General features: G+C 34.3%; 1 protein-coding gene across 7 annotated transcripts in view; it reads left to right on the top strand.

Moving 5' to 3' along the window:
- The window catches only part of LOC123872145 (cytohesin-1), a 79,467-nt gene that overhangs the window by 40,110 nt on the left and 20,734 nt on the right, over positions 1–18,623 (top strand). For all 7 annotated transcript variants that reach the window (XM_045916307.1, XM_045916304.1, XM_045916301.1 and 4 more), the window contains one exon: positions 15,463–15,595. In XM_045916307.1, the coding sequence (XP_045772263.1) occupies positions 15,463–15,595 (133 nt within the window). The remainder of the gene's footprint in view (positions 1–15,462; positions 15,596–18,623) is intronic.

Below are 18,623 nucleotides of genomic sequence, written 5' to 3'. Positions count from 1 at the left end.
ATAGAAATTCAAAGCGCGAGTGAAGTGAGCGCGAAATGTTTGATATATTTCCAAAAAAAAATTGGTAAGCAAATGCAAGAAATAGTGTAAGTATTATTTTAGGCTTAGGTTTTTGACGGCTTCCCAGGCGCAGTCGCCATTTCGAAATTTCTGGTCTGGTGGGAGGCTTCGGTCATGGCTAGTTATATGGTTAGTATGGCCCTAACGGCCAAGAAATTAGACTGCATCATCACTTACCACTAGAAAAGATTAAAGTCACGGGCTAACTTGTATAAAAAAAGGCTTACATCCTCAAACCAAGCCCCGCCGCCTTGGCTACGACCATGATCAATATCGAGTGGGTTTCGGCTACGCATTGCCGCAAAAGGAAAATATTCTTTCTACTGGACATAACGTCAGTGTTTGATTTCGCCAGCCAGCTCCTGCTGAATTTGTAAAAAACCGGCCAAGTGCGAGTCAGACCCACGCACCGAGGGTTCCGTATTCGGGTATTTTTTCCGACATTTTACTCGAGAAATCAAAAACTGTTATGCATTAAAAAAATATGCATAAAAATAAATAAAAATCTGTTTTAGAATGAACAGGTAAAGCCCTTTCATATGATAACCCACTTGATATATGTAGTTATCTTACTTTGAAAATTGAAAATACTAATATTTGTTCATGAACACATGACAGACGGATAGAAGGACAGATGGACAGACGGACAGACGGAAAGACTGATAGACTGACAGACAACGAAGTGATCCTATAAGAGTTCTTTTTTGCTTTTGAGTTACGGAACCCTAAAAATATTTAGTTTTATTTGCCCCGTATTTTATTTTCATAATTACAGGTTTCTGTATCCTGAAATACGGGGTAACCAGTAAAATACGGGGCCTCTGGCAACCCTATTCGGAAAACACTGTCACATTCAAGTTAATGTCAAATATTTTGTTTTCAATTACAGAAAGCTGCATCAATCATTATTACAATATTTTCTTTGTTGTGATTGGCTGAATTTTTGAGTTTCAGCCAATAAACAGACTGTTTGCCAATTAAACGTCATAACAATATAAATGCCAGAAAGTTTAACCAAATAAAACAAACTTAATGAGAACCTAGTGAGAATGCAAACGGCACACAATTTATAATACATATTATGTTAGTCGTATATAATAGATATTATAGTAGTCGTTCACTTTGGTAATAGTCAGATTGTCATCAGTAAAATTGATATTGGTCGATGTATCGTAAATTATTGTTTCGGTGACAAATATTTTTATTATCTATTTATCTTTGAACAGAATGGAATAGAATGAAATGGAATGGAATACAATGATAAATTTTTATTCCTGTAAACTTTTAGGTAAACTTCAAAGTGTTTTTGGATGGTCAGAAAAATTTACCACTGGTTCGGAATGCCGATCCTACGTTTTCTAGGGTTTCGTACCTCAAAATGAAAAACGGAACTCTTATAGGATCACTTTGTTGTCTATCTCTCTGTCTGTCGTGTGTGTCAAGAAAACCTCTAGGGTACTTCCCGTTGACTCAAAACCATGAAATTTGGCAGGTAACCTAACTGCGTAATTTTGGGTAGTTTTTTTAATCGATAAAGAAAGTTTGCGACATTGTTCAATAAAAAATTTGGATTCCAACTCCTCAACCCTGATGTTGCAGGGGACCTGACTACTAAAGCTAATGGGATTTAAAAAGTGTCGATTATTAATTGATATTGAAGGTATCTATACCAAGTAAACACTTTGTCGTTGACCCTGATGCTGTAAGAAATTGCATTCCTAAATCCTGGTGATCCCTCGGGATTTGAAAAGGATCATCCGTTTAAATATTCTTACGTGATACAGAAACAAGTTGCAACCCGGGGACGGGCTATTACGGAGAGGCAACTTTTGTTCTGGGAAATGAAAGGATCGGGATTTTTAAAAACCTAAATCCACGCGAGCGAAGCTGCGGGCATTAGCTAGTTGTAAATATATTTAGAAGCTACTATAAGATAATAGATAAGGTACTTATTTCCTTATATTTTTATTGTATGGCAGCGCGCGGTTTTAAATTATAAATTGCACGTCCTGTCCTTTTCTGTAATACATTTTTTTCTCAATATCTACCGCTTTATCTCATAGCAAGAGTCCGTAAGACATAATACAGTGAAAATAAGCAAAATATACAATTTTTGCAGTTTCCACGTCAGTACCTGTCGAATTTTTCTAACAGTGTAAGCAGCAGAGCTGAGTTTACCATCAAGTGTTGATATGTGGGTGTTCCATAGAAGCTTTGCATCTAACATTATACCGAGAAACACGGGGTTCTCCTTTATTTTCAACATATGATTATTTATCAATGAATTTATGTCATTTAAGGTCCTGGTATTGGGCAGTGTGAATTGAACACACTTAGATTTCTTTGCATTTGGAATTGATATGGAAGTAAATTGTTAGCAATAAATCAGAGAGTGACCTGTGATATGGCATGACATATAGTATACATTGTCAAAAATTATAATATTAAAGCTGTGCGTATTGCGTGAGGAATAGGTTGCAAGAGAGTTGCAACTTGCAGGGTTTGATGCATGCGCTATTGCCAGCAAACATGAGACATATTTTTATCTACAGGCAACGTCTGAGTAGGTAACGCATACGTCTAACGCAAGTTGAAATGTACCAGTGTATTTAGTTAGACCTATCGACAAGTTTGGAGTTGGGTGCAGTCTAAATGTGGCCCGTGTGTTTAGACTGTCAGTTTCTGTCAGTTTCACGTGTCGTCCCCCGCACTTCACCACCCCGCTTGCACAAATCGAGACAGCACGAAATTTTCAAGATTTCTGGGTGTAATTTCTGGTTTTCGTAGTTCCCACATAATTATAACAATATAAAATATATAACGATAATTTTTTTACTACATAATATTCATTAAATTTTCTAGGTCTGTGGTTTTTCCAAATTTCATTAAATTGCTTCGTTGTCTAGAAAAACGAGCACAAAGTTGGGCCTTTTTTTAAAGAAAAATACAAATCTTTGAGCCCCTGTAATTTTAAAACTACATATTTTTAGAAAAATCTAAAACACGACAGACACAGATATTAGTTTCTAGACTATGTCTGCAAAATTTCATGGACTTTGGTTGCTTAATATTCAAATGAAATGGGAACTACGATTGTATGGAGTAAGTGACGGAGAGAGCTCTGTTAAAGCCGCATGATACAATAATGTTGTAAGAATAATTATGTCGGCAGACTATTATACCGTTATATTCTATTTCTACAGCACGATGATGTTTCAGCAAAAAATAGCTTAAAATTAATGTTTCCATTTGTAACATGCCGCATAGTCGTACTTGTATGTCGTTCCTCTCTGGCGTGAAACAGCTTTAATACCGAATTGAGGCAATAACTATAAATTAACGGAAAAAGATAGTTACTAGACGACTCGCAAGTTTCGTTCACTTTATAAAAGATTCCGTCGCTTTTTACCAAAAATAAGTAGGTATAGCCTTTACATAAATTGTAAAGCTATACTTATTTTTATTGTCAGCTAAGAAATTGGTTAAGCATCTTAATTTTTTGTTAGCACCACTATTGTTACATTCGTTACGTCAACTTATGCGATATATTTACATTATGGAGGCATGGATGTTCATTGAAAAGTGCTCAACTATTGTTCAACCAATTCAACAATACTTTTACTTTATTCTTTTGTACCTGCCCATTGGTTCCTTCATAATGCACTCCACTGAGCGATGTTATATAATTTTATATCGTTTTCCAGTCCATACCTTTGTAATATGTATAAGTTTGAAATTATTAAAATTGTCGTGGTTTAGGTTTCATCAAAATCAGTACAGTGAGCAAGTTGGCATTTCTGTAACAAACTGAGAACGGAGAAGTATTTTATAATCTACTGTTACATTTTCAAAGTCACTGCATCAGTTGGCTGAGATATGCAATAATAGTTCTTATTGCGTGCACATCAGAACAAACAGACAAAGTCGTTTGAAATTTAACCCAAGAAAATGACTAAATATAGCTAGCTAGTAGGGGTTTTAGTTTTATTTTGATCTTTAGACGTACGTGATTGATGTACGTTTATGTCTCGTCTCGGTAATTCATGAAAAGGTTAATAAAATCCCTTTTGTACGCGTTATTTTGGACATCAAATAACATTATGATATTAGTGGAGAGAGATATTTTTCGATAAGCTATTGAGTCCGAAATATCTTACTATTTGGAATGATTTTCAATATTTTTGAAACTAAGCAAAATGTTTCTGACATGTTTTTGGACACTGCTTATTGTGTTGGTTAGAAGTAAGAACTAATTAGGAAAGAAAGACGTTATAGAGACTAGAAGCTAGATCGTAGAGCTGAATAACGAAAGAAAAAACACACACAAAAAAAACACACGGTCACACCGAAAGTGTATCTATCATACATACATTTTTGGATGTCATTGATTTTGCAATTCTGCGTATCCGGCTGCGTGTCTATACTACATAATGTATCTAAAGGCTGGGAAAGTCTTAAAGGGTTCTCGATCACTTCTGAAGATGATTCAGTTTTAGATAATAATATCGTGAATCACAGAAAAGGATAACGAACCAATTTAAAATCCATTATTATCCGTAACGTCTAGACCCTTTCCGTAAAAAACTTTCCAGAACCATACATGTGTATGTCGCTGTTTCTATTGTACAAAAACATGACCTGAATTAAATAACAACCTCTAATGCTGTTAACCAATAAATGCACAGCACGGTCCAATTCGAAGATCAATTCGCAAATAGTCCTTTGCTTGAACGATGTGATTGCGCGATTGCTCTTGATATAGATTTATGATCCGTTTCATTGAATCGGACGGTTTATATGTTTCAGCAAGTTTGTTGTAAGGAATATGTTTAGTTAACTGTAGTGGTGTTCTAGGAATCTAGAGTATTCTATGTTCGGATAATAATCTCTTTTAATAACTTAACGAATTTAATTGTCTCTATACGTATTAAACGTACGTTAATGATTGTGATTAAGTATCGATAAGTAAATAATTCGGAAACGGTTTGCGCAAACATATTACTTACTAGCTGTGCCCGCGACTTCGTTCGCGTGGAATAGTGACCGCGCTTTATATAGCCACGGACGCTCAGGCGCGAGGCGTGTAGTACGTACTCTGTACGTTAAAAATGTTCGCCGTGATTCTTTAAATTGATATACCTAACTTTTTTATTTATGAACCGATTGACATGAAATAAACACTAAATGTTAAGGGAAGCTTACTAGTTACTACAATATATTAGTAAAAACCGTATCTAAATCGAATAAGCCGTTTCTGATATTAGAGTGCACAAACACACAGACAAACAGACAAAAAAAAATTAATTACAATTTCGGGTTCGGCATCGATATAATAACAACCCCTGCTCCTTTTTTTTTATATATTTCCATTGTACAGACACCACTTTTCTTCAATTTTATTATACAGTGGTGGTCATATAATTAAAAACGATTTGTAGTTCGAGTCTTTGTTTAGAAATATCATGTTTTAGGTAGCTTTGTGTTCCTTCTTATAAGTAGATAATTATGTTTTGACTCAGCCACATAAATCGGCAAACTGGATTAGGAATAGGAGATATGAAATCGCCAAATATTTCTTAGTAAATTTCATTTGCTTCTCATAGTAACGAATTCAAACACGAATGTAGCTGGACAAATAATTAAGAACGAATGTTTATCTGGTTTGAGAATTATTAAGATGAAACTTAGATTAAATTAATTACATAAATATGAAAAAATAATCATTTTAAACTAAAATTGATAGTTAGTAGCATGTCCAAAGTTTTAAATTACTGCCTTTCACCAGCGAGGCATTAACTCTATCAATTTTTGACATTTTTCAAGAGAAATAGAGCTCCATTATTGTAACAAAACGTCGTAATGCTCTTAAAATTGCCACACTGTCGTTTTATTACCCTTTTCTTGGCTTCACACTAAAGATTTTCAATTAGATTTAGATCTGGACGTTAGCTGGCTAGTCTAAGACAGAAACAGATTGTGTCATGCAGAATTTCTTAACGGTGTCTGCTTCAAAATTCGGATCATTGTCGTTCTGGAATATCCAAATAGCTGAAAGCATTTCATCAGCATACGGTAACATTGTTTCTTCCAGTATGATTTTGTATTGGAATTGATCCATGCCTAGATATGCAGTCTAACAAGTCCAACTCTATGCCCAGAAAAGCACCCCCAAATTTTCGTGTTTCCTTCATCATGCTTTAATGTCAGTTTTGTGTACTTGGAGTCGAATGCTTTATTCGGAGGTGATCGTACGTATCGTTTTCCATCCGAACACAATCTGTTTATTTTTGTTTCATCAGAAAAAACAACATTTTTCCACTGTCTGACAGTCCAGGTTTTCATACGTCCTTGCAAATGTAAGACGGGCTTACCTATGACAACGTTTCAACATGGGTACCTTCCTTGCTTTCCTTCCATACAACTTCTTTTCTACCAAACGACTTTGGATAATGCGTGACGAGATCACTGAAGGGTTTTTTTCACCAAAATATTCTTTTCTTAGCTCGCTAGATCCTTTGAAAAGATTTAGGAACGATATTATTTTTTAAAAACAAAATTTCTTTCTCAATTTAGGTACGCGCGGAATATTTTGACGTCGTTTCATACGTGTTACAATGCTTCATAGCAATGAAAACCATTGTTTTCGAGCATTGGAAATGATCAGCTATCTTTTTATGCGACTAATTCTTCACAAAAAGTTTTATTATGACTTCACTTGTAGATTTATCACAAGTTTTACTTGTACCCATTGTTTTTATAAAATAATCAAGTTTAATACTTTTACAGCATTAAATGGCGCTAAAAATTATACCAAAAGAGACTTAACCACTGAGGTTCTCTATTTAAACTTGAATAAAAAAATGAATAGTTCAGCGTTCTTAATTATGTGACCAGCCAGTCAGTATTAGCACAAGATTTCGATCTAATGTAATAAATGTATCTGTTTATTTATTAAACAATAATGTATATAAATGAATACACTAATAGTATGGAAAAGTTTTGTGATACCAAGAGATATGAAAAATAATATTTGCATTGAGTTATACTAGTTTATTAAAAAAATAATCATCTTTAAATAATCGTTCTTAATTATATGTCCACAACTGTATATATAGATGTAAGTAATTCGCTGGGATTTTATACGAATTTGAATAAAACACTTTTACTATACTTTCTTTTGTGTTTACTTTCTAAACGTTTATACATACGTTTCAAATCAATATTGTAAATAATTTATAACTTGTAAGTACCCGAAGTTTACGTGTTCAAAATCGTTAAATTAAACATGAGAATTCAATTAAATTCAAAGTTGTTTTGCAAGATTTTTGCAAAATAATGATTCAAAGTGCACCGACCTTTAATATGCAAAGTCCGATTGTGCGTTTTCGATGATCTGATAATAATGCTGCTGTTTTGGGTTGAGTGCCCTAATGGAACTGCTTGGCATCTAAATATTTAATGGCTTGCTTTTGCGCACATTAGAAGAATGTAGAGAGGTAATGTACAATGCATTTGTCTTGTATAAGACAATTACACTAATTTTGTTTTCGCGCGTAAAGTAATTCGATAGTAAGCAATGATTACGTAAACCTCTCGTGGTAATAATATACGGATCATCAGATTACGGCTTTGAAATCAATGAAAGTGTGACTGCAAAGTGTGATGTAATTTTCACGGGATATAATGGGGCTTGGGAGGTATAAAAAGCAACGATAATGGCTTCAATTTCAATGATAAAATCGAAATATGTTTAATGTGTTTCTATATGGTGATAATAGTGATATTTGGTTAAAGAAATTTTTCTACATCAATATTCTCATCAGGTAACCTTTCTTTATGTAAGCTTGTTTACTTTTTTTTGTGGATACATTGGCAAATTCCATCCAACGTTAAAATCCTAATGTATTTTCTACCGTGGTTAGATATGTGAGTTTAGGTCTTCAGGCATGTAGGCAATATTTTATTAAAACCATGTACGATACTCGAGAGGAAAAAACGGGGGAAAATAGCGTCGGGGTTTATCCTTCACGAGTACCTAGCTACTACTATTTTAGGACGTAGGTATTAGGTATACGAATTTACAGACTTGGTGCATACTAGTTTGACCAAAAGCGATCATTTTGTCATTTTACCAGGGATCATTCTATGGGCACAAGGCAAAGTTTGCTTACAGCCCATTCGTCGGTCGTCAATTGTCAGATCTACGAATATATTATGTTGCCAATTTGCCATGCCACATTATGTAGTTATTTCCGAAATTGCGTTACGGACTTTGTTGCGAGAATCTTTAGGCTCTTTCTATAAGATGATTGACTTGACACAATTTCAGATTTATAAATTAAATGATAAGCAGCATTGTCTGGCTGTTAGTGTTTACGAGTCACGTTTTTAGTGTTAAGTGTTGGCAATCGTTATCCTTAAAAACTACTACGTCAGGATTAATGAGTATAAAACTCTCTTAATTCCCAAAACTATTTAAATTCTTTGTGGCGTAATATTTCATTAGTGCGTGCCAAGTCATTATGATCCGCTAATTTCTTCGGGTACACGTTTTCCGAATATCTTTGTTAATTCGCCGAATCGTTCCCAGCTATTAATATACCTAGTGTAAATAATCTTCACAGTTCACAGTTTAGAGCTCACGTCTCCTAAACGTCTGGCATAACAAACGTTATGGCTAGGCGGGCGGTGGCTATAAAAGTACAATGACTACCTTCATAATTAAATGACTCTATTACTAATTATGTAAAGTAGATCAAATAGGCGTGTAGCTGCGTGCACATTTATTACATCATTTATGTTGTTAATGTTAACCGGAATATAATTCGTTAATGTTCCAACCACGTCGTTTGGATTTAAATAACCATTTTACAATTTAAAAATTTGGTTAATTTAATCAACATAACCTATGTAATATCGTACTTTAACCGATATAACATTGTTATAAATAAAAAAGTTGTAAGTAGGTGCTACCAGAAATTCTACAAGAATGATAGTGGAAAATCCACTACACACTCAATAAGTCTAGACGAGTTAGAGCTTTCTGATTGAACGTCTGTCTGTAAATTAATCTCCGCGACGACAGTATCGATACACGGCACTATCCCTAGCTGATGCCCGCGACTTCATTCGCGTAGATAGAGGTTTTTTATAAATCCCGTAGGAACTTTTTAATTTTCTGGGATAAAAAGTAGCCTATGTGGTAATCCAGGGTATAATCTATCTCCATTCCAAATTTCAGCCAAATCCGTCCAGAAGTTTTTGCGTGAAGGAGTAACAAACATACACACACACGTACACTTACACACAAACTTTCGCCTTTATAATATTAGTGTGATTTTCTCCAAGTTCCAAGGTACTTATCAGATATTATGAGATATTGAATAATGTGGCTGATATCTATACTAAGTACTATCTATCTATAGAGCGTACTTGGATTTTGCTCAGATTTTACTTAAGGTAAAACGATACAGATTTATGTGTCTGATGTAGTCTGAAAAAAGTCAAAGTACGTTCTTTAGATATCAGCCTAAGTCTGTCTCTATTCACAGAATGTATGTTCATTCAAGGCGATATCTCATTTATATCAGATAATTTTACCCACGTGACTCCGTCATCAATGGTTGTACCAATTTTGTTAGAATGAAGTCGATTTTGTAAGCTTTATCTACTTTTCAACATATAAAATCTAAAATGTTTTATGATAAGATAAATTTACGTCCACAAGTTGTTGATATGAATACGTCTTCAGAAATAATAAAGCAATATATTTTTATTGGATAATGTATCGTTTACATCAATACATTCACTTTTATCGGTGAAAGGTCCGAATTTCCAACTAAACGTAAGTACTCATAAATCTGACGGGACTTTCAAAATGTTGTCAGCGATTTTTATTTGATTTATTTTAGCGTTTGTTGGTGGGTATAATTTAAGCCTCACTAGCTTTAACTTAAAGCTTTTAATGTAGAGACCTAAGAGAGAGCGTTAGGTACTTTCCTCCACGCTTCAGTGCCCTATCGTACACCCATCAAGCATAACTTTAAGCGTACTAGGTTATAGGTAGGTACTTACTTGAGAGTTGGAATGGAAAGGGAGAATATTATCATGCTGAAAGTTTAAAACTGTTATCAAGATATCTCTAAAAAAAAATCTGTCTTATTCAGAAATGTGTGTTCTAAATATGTACACTATAATAGTCCCTAACTCAATAGTGTTTGGAATTAATATGTATCTAGTTCTGTTATATTGTGACTTCTATATCAAGTATTGAGATTTCTAAGTGACATATTTCAAGTTCGTATAGGAATTCATTTATCCGAGCACCTGCTCGCAGCAAAAACTCGTCTAGACTGGCGTAATAACCATATTGCACTCCGTAGGCGCAGCCAGGTACAGTACTAGAGTGTATAACGCACCTGATGCAAAATATCGGGTAATTGTAGGCCATCTCCCTTACATTGTATAATACAGTGGCGTCAATTATATTTAATTCCTGATGCTCACGATTTCGTCTATAGAAATCGTTGCTCATTATAGTCATTTTATAGTCATTTTATATAATTAAATCCAACAAAGAGGTGGACTCTCTGGGCTATATCTATATTGTAACTGGCTTTACAATTTTTATTTCACCTTGCGTAAGGAATGAGAAGTCCAATTTTTTACTTTACTGGTGCTTTCAAATGCTTCTAATAGCAATCTACGATCGCGATTATTGGCTTAAAAGTCATCTGATTCCGTTAAGAAAGATTTTGTAACCAAAACGTTTAAAAACAGCACCCCTGTAGAAGTTAACTAAGATGTTTTAACGCAAAGCAATGAATTGTAAAAAGTAAATGTAAGGACTTGACGCACTGACATTCTATTCTGCTCCTCCGCAACATTAACATAACAAAAAAGTCACCGTGAAAAGGCCTTTATATTCTTGAGAACTAGAAACCAATGAAAGACTTTCATTTAAGTTATTCGTTAAGAAATAGCGACTGCATTTACACATATAGGTACTTCTTTACTACAGTCGAGATTTTCCTGTTGATGTATCTGAGTCATGACTACCTAAGCCCTGTAAATATATTGCGAAATAGTCGGTTCTGATAGAAAGACCCGTGTAATAATATAACTAATAGCTGTACTTGATTTGTTTTAAGTTTTTACCTTAACATTAATTAATTCTTGCTTAGTTATAATTGGAAATATCTCATATTATAATACGTATTGTCAATTTTCCATAAAATAGATAGTACGTTAGTAAATATTTGTTTTAGAACCTATATGATACATTTGTCATAACTTCATCGTCTAGACAAGGAAGACTGGTATCATGTCTCTTGGGGGGAATGGGTTTGCCGACCGCAAATTATGTTAGACGTCGCTAGACCGTATCGTACGGTGCATTGTTTTGTGTCTACATTTTACTCCTATCTCATTAACATATAGATTATAATTGTTATACCTTATTACGTATTGATTAATTTTAGATCTTTAATCGGTACCAGTATTATTGTTGTCTTGACAAAGGGACAGGTTTATTGACTTGTTCTTGTAAATTCTTGGTCTGTTTTAGCTGTGCTCGTTTGTTATCACTTATCATCAATCAGATACATATTATTAGTAATTCTATTGAGTACTGCTTCTACCTTTCACTCTTTTTTGGAGTTTACGTCTCCTAATTCTTTGATTTTATAAAGAATTTATGCCTATTTTTCAGTATTAAAAGTTTGTGGACAAGGTACTTAACCTGCGATAGCTATTATTAATACCGCATAGCGTAGTGACATAATGACTAGTGTTTTGATTTAGTTCGTCATCATTCGTTCTGATTTGCCTGTACTCTGCTTTCAAACATGCTGCGAGACCAATCTAGACCAATGCATGTAATTGCCTTCAATTTATATCATTGGTTGTCATTTCTCAGTTGAATTCATTAATTCTGGACGACCATAATTATATGAATATAACGCCTTACCTCGCTTATCTCTTAATCAAAGGAAATGTACAATTAAAATGCACGAAGTAATTTAAAAGCCCCCAGGGTGATGAAAAATGAGCATTAAAACGTACTCCGCACTTCACTCAGCTTAAGTGAAATGCACTAGAGAATTCTTGGTATACGTATAGGAATATCGAAATTCTTAGTATACCTAGATTCTGTCCTATAATAGAATTCGCCATTACTATTTCATAGGAAACCATAGGAATGCTTAACGTTTTCTAAGTAATCGCATGTTCAGAGAGATTAGGATAATCCTAATTCTTTGATATTTCTAACCTATACAACAGCTGTTATTCATGAACTTTTAATAACCATTGTGATCTTTTAATTAACACGAGTGAAAGGTTTTTCTATTAAATTATATTAGTTAACAATCTAATACAAACTAACATGGTGAAACAATGCCAAATAATAACGCGTTTATAACATGACGTCCAACCGGCTTTTAGTGAATTAAAGGGCATCCGCAGTTTCTAATAGTTTATTTAGCTTTTAAAATGTACGTTATAAGTATCTGATTATACATATTATATAGTGTACAGAACAAGAATCACGACGCCACTGTGACACTTGTGACGTCACAATTATTTGCAATTTTGACAAAAACTTTCCCGAGATTATTGATCTAATCTCCGTGAGTTGATACGCGCAGAAAAATAGCATGGCGGATCTTTAAAATTTAAACTTTAAACTGAGTCTAGATGTTTAGGTTGTCTAGCTGTTGACTATCCATTATCCATCCTCTTTTGCTAGTAAATGCAAAAAGGTCTATCCTTTTGTGGTCTGCCATGAAACGGGCTTGGGAAGGCACGATTTTTCAAGAATGAATTGTTCACGCTGGTACGTTCTTCTCGGGCAATGCTTTCAACAAGTCACTTTTTTAGTAGCATTTGTGAATGTAGATTTCCTTTTTATATCTACCATTGTGGTTGACGTTCCATTGAAAAGCCTGAATTCCCCTTTTTAAATTATTTTTTCTTCAAAATCTTAATAAATGTATTAAAATTCTATAAGAGGTTCTTTCTTTTTGATGCGTTTACTTCATCAATTAAAAAAAGGCAATTGTGAAGCGAAGCATAACAAATAATGGATTGATGGGCTTGTTTTGCTTGCTGTAGTTTTTTAAATCCGTTGCCGTACAACAATATCCGTGAATATTTGTAGCTTGTTTTTAGTCCTGTTGGAAACTCGGGTAAAAAATACGCGTTAAAATTTTTCGGTGTTTGAGTTGTTGTGTTGAGTTAGAAAACCGGCTGACCTATTTGTATAATATTTGTAATCAATTGGTGCTTGATTAAAACGTATCTCGACTGTGTGGGCGAATAGAAAAGAAAATGAGAAAAAAGCTAGCATGAGTAAAGTGGAAACGAGGAATGAAAAAATACAACAAGAGGTTGCGATAAACAAAAGGAAAAATACATTTGCCCTAGAATGTACTGTTTCACATTATGAATACATTATACAAGTGTTATTATATTTTATCACAAAATAATGTAGCAAACAGAGATGTAACGTTATTAACAAAACTTGACGTGATAATACGAGTATCACCGGTCATTACTCAAATCAAATTAAATTACACAACTCGCGTATAATTTAATTTTGCCTAATTCTATTTAAAATCGCTGTGCTTGCGCTATCAGCGCTGTAATGTTAATTATCCAGACAGTTAGACATTGTCAGTTACAACGTCATTACTGTACTATCAACTAGGTTAATGCGATTCGATGTTTCTTTTATGCATCTATACTAATAAATAAAATTGGAGTGTCTGTCTGTAATTTCGAAATAACTACCTCATATTAAGCTCATATGGTTATTTGAACGATACCATAACTGAATCACACGTTTTTAAAATTTTTGTCTGTCTGTCTGTCTGTCTGTCTGTCTGTCTGTTTGAAAAGGCTAATCTTTGGAACGGCTGAACCGATTTTGACGGGACTTTCACAGGCAAGTAGAGGATTGACCAGGGCGTAAAATAGGCTACTTTTTTAACCGACTTAAAAAGGGAGTTGTGTTTTTCTACCTAGTACACCGAAATCTCCGAGATTTCTGAACCGATTTGCGTCATTTCTTTTTTAATCGATAGAGGAACTTTGCGACATTGTTTCATAAAAAATTTGGAGTCCAACTCCTCAATCCTGATGCTGCAGGGGATCTGACCAATCCACGCGGGCGAAGCTGCGGGCATCAGCTAGTCTAAAATATTACTGTTCATTTATGAATTTACTTCTCTGAACCTCGAGTTTATATTTTTTATCTTTTTGTACAAAAACTGAGAAATATCTAATATATATATGGAAATGTTGTGACTTGACCGACCCTAGAGACCGTAAACCATTGCGATTGTCCTGCTTAAACCGCTATCATTGCTACTTAAAAGATTTGGAAAATCAAGACAATCCCCTCATACTTATCTGTGAGCTAAAAACGGAAACTTATTAAATAATGCATAACACGGCAGTAACAACATGTTAGTAAAAAGTAATATATTCAATTGACGCACGAGCCGACCCCATATTATGTGGTCGTTAATGTACATTCTAAATGCACATGACCGTTTAGACGTAACAACTCTAACAAAGCTTCGATTACGATAAATCTATGTATCGATAATAACGTTCACTGCCCTGTCGACTACGGCATTCCCAGTCAATTTGTGGTTTACCTTGTTGCGCTCTCAATCAGCTGCGCTAGAGAAATGCGTCACAGTTCACAAATTGATAAGCTTTTATTCGTTTTGCTTTTCAGTTTTATATTATTATTTATTACCTCCGTAGCCAACGTTATTTTAGTTTGTTTTAATAGAAATCTTGTTTTTATTAATATCGTTGATTTTTGCTATTTATATCTTATGCAATCCATTGTCCTTGCCACTTAATTCGTTGGAGATGGTTATTTTTAAGACGAAGACAGGAATTTTATCTTTATTGGGAAGGTAGAAAGGCTTGGTGTTTTATAGAATTTGTGTCATTTCAAACTCAAAATCGGCGTTTAAAATATTATAAATGTATTCATGAAACAGTATAATTGTAAAGCTCATTAAAATTTAAGGAAATAGAAATAATGTAACAACTTATAATATCATTAACCAGTTCTAAACAAGATGTACCTACTTAATTGGGTCTACTTTCTAGAAGTTCTTACTAAGGTAAACGCTGAATATCGAATGGTTGATAGATACTAAAGATGGAAAAAGGTGACGTCACGCCATTCATCAATGCTAACAAAGTAAGAACATGAAATGCTTGTTCCAGCGCGCTAACATGACGCTACTGTTTCTAGTCTGCTACTATTTAAATTAATAATAATATGTATGTAAAAATTCCACGACGACAGCAAAATTAGTCATGTATGTGAATCCTTCCACAACCTTAGTTATTGAACTCTGTTTCCTTTGTTTACAGCAACTTAAAGATGAGCTCGGCGAGGTGGTGGCCGAGCTGGAGGCCCTGGACGGGCAGGAGGAATGCAAGCAGAACAGCAAAGCCAAACAGATGAGCATAGGAAGAAAGAAATTTAATATGGACCCCAAGAAAGGTAAGCTGAGTATTTTTTATTATAAAACAAAGAGTCATTTTACAAAAGTAGCTACTGAAGCCCTAGAAGTTACGGTACCGTGATTGACAATGAGACAATGCACTCTTTAAACCGGTGGATATAGATATTTGAAAGGAGAACATTATATTGCTATGAGTACCTTAGGAGTTCACCATGGAAGAATTTTGGGAAATTCCAACAGAATATTTAAAAAAACGAATTCCACGCGAATGAAGTAAAGAAAATAAGCTAGTAATGATATGAAAACATAATCAATGGGCAAAAGTTCCTAAATAAAAATATTCAATTAAACTGTTTGTGCTGTAGTTGACCCCATAAAAACTCTTCATACTGGAGCTTTTATGAGGTCTACTTTGCAGAAACACGCTTGCTTAAAATTCATAAACTGATGCAAGTTTTGAAAAATCTTATGAACTTGATGCAGAGATAATAAAATAAGTAACATGTAATTTTATTTTTCCTTAATCGTTATGATAAAATCATTCATTGTTACTCGATTACCGTGGCAAATATTTTCCATTGTGGGCGAAGGTAATATGACGTTTTCAACCTATAAAATAATCACACGGCTATAATGTGTAACAGAAGATTACTGCAATGGCGTTTACATCATGCAGGTGTGCCATTCCCACGATGGATCGGCTTATTTAGGGTTGTCACTTGTCAGGGTAGATAAAAGAAATTCATAAAATAATTTAAGACTCTAGTCGTTTGGCCTTTTAATATGAGATCCAAATTGAACACACTGATTATTATCAATGTACTTAATCAAAATGTCTTTACATCATATTACTCGTATGTCGCAGGCCGTTAACCTACTCGAAAAAGAAAAAGATTAAAAAGTATAATACTACAACGTCAAGGACATTTTTGGAGAAGCTAAAAAGAAAATAAAATTAAAATACATATCTTTCTACTATCCAACACACTAGTCTCTCATCTCATCAAAGGTTGCCTGGTGGAGATTGATTTGAGCAATAAGGCCACCTTTGCATGCAATTGTTTTTAGTTTATAGTTCCTATGGGTTTTTCTTGCAAAGTTTTCTATCTATCTTTCTACTAAATTCATATCGCGTATCATGTAAGATTTGGCAACCCTAAATGTATGGGCTAGTCTGCATTGTTGACATAAGCGGTCAAACGACCTGTGCCAGCATTTTACACCTGCAATATGCTCTTTGTTCAGCTATTCTATGTCTGATGTCATGACTTTTGAAATACGATTGTCTCTAAAATGGAAAGTAGTTATGTTTTATAGTATTATAAGGTGAATCAGAAGGGTTTTGCCATTGCGTAATCGCAGTTTACTAGGACAATCTTAATGTTCTTTGTTTTTACAATGTTTTGTGGGAAATAATTCTGAGATGTTTAAATAATATTCAGAAGGTTAATAAATCTAACCATACATTCCTACTTGTGTGAGATTTCCTTTTCTTTGAAAGTTTTTTTCTGGTAGTGATTAGTTACCATTAATTCTCTTTATTAAAGAAAACTTTGAGTTTCCTAGTTTTCAAGGATTAAAGTGGAATGAGTAAGTGTCCTTTCGTAAGATTCTTTCCAGAATACTTAGTTATAAACCATTAAATCGTTCTTTTGTTAGAAATATTTTTAAATCTTTCTTTTTTCTAAACATCTTTAAAACCATTTGATTCACTTTATTATATCTTCGTACTGTAGTCGATATTCCACGGAAACGATGCAACTGTTCCTCGTTTCTAATTTGAACCGCTAGACTATGGAAAGCTCTTACGAATTTAGTTTCCCTTACACTTTTAATATAAGGTACCTTCAAATCAAAGTGTATGTCTAAGCGTCTTCAAGGCAAGCGCGCCCCGCTTTAGGCTGCGTCATCACTTGCCAGCAGATTTGATTAGCAGCTAAGCGCTTGTCTATGAATAAAAAAAAACTTGCAAAGTACCATAGGGGTTGATGATAATGTCTTGTTCTATTTCATCATTAGCAAAAATAAGTATCTTTTAAGTGCTTCGTATAAATTTTCTGCAGCTTCAAATGATTTTGTGATAACACCAAGCATCTTTGACACTATTAGTTTCTCTTTGAAGCGCACTTAACACATCCTCCCCCTAGTGATATCAAGCACCACTTGTGGTACAGCCAACGAGCGCAGATGACTCTTATGCACTACTCAATATAGTTTTTTCTGATTGGTGAATAACAGTCATCTGGTTTTGCTTTATAGTGGACTATTATTTCATTACTAGATGATTCCCGCGGCTCCGTCCGCGTGGATTTTTAAAAATCCCGTGGGAACTCTTTGCTTTTCCGGAATAAAAAGTTGCCGAAGTCAATTTTCCGGTGCGAAAGTTACCTGTGTACCCGATTTAACGGATAGATCCTTAAGAATCCCGTAGGAACTCGTTGTTTTTCCGGGATAAAAAGTAGCCTTTGTCCGTCCCCGGGATGTAAGCTAAGTCTGTACCAATTTCATTAAAATTGGTTCAGCGGTTGGGCCTTGAAAACGTTGTAGACAGACAGACACATTTTCGCATTTATTCACATATTAAGTAGGTATGGATTAAAAGTATTTGTGTTCTGTCTGCAGAAGATCATCTTCTACGTTTCTAGTTTGGTTTGGTTTTAAGATCATATCGTCTTATTTTCGCTAATGCTATCTCTTTGAAAGTAGTAGAAGATAGAAGTGTTATACATTTATTATTTCTGATGAGTTTATTTTGCACTAAGGAGTAATTCGTTACCGATACAAACTTTCGTTTCTTACGATTTTAAAGCCTCTAGGTAACTAATAAATGTTCTAACCGAGGAAATAAAGCGCTCCATTTATAGGATAGTTGTAAAGGATGAACAACTTCATCATTTGCGGCTTACTAAAGGTATAAAAGCTTTGTGAATGCATCTCTTGGGATTCATTGCAAGCTCACTCCAGCTGGGGTTTGCTAAATGCTTCGTGCTCGTACCACTCCTGCTTTACAATGACTTGAATGAGCTATTTGCAGTGAAATTGAGGGCAGATGTATGGTATTTAGAT

This window comes from Maniola jurtina, chromosome 14, assembly GCF_905333055.1.
Source record: "Maniola jurtina chromosome 14, ilManJurt1.1, whole genome shotgun sequence".
NCBI lineage: Eukaryota > Metazoa > Arthropoda > Insecta > Lepidoptera > Nymphalidae > Maniola > Maniola jurtina.
The sequence above is the reverse complement of the archived record's forward strand: the minus strand, read 5'-3'. Positions and strand labels throughout refer to the sequence as shown.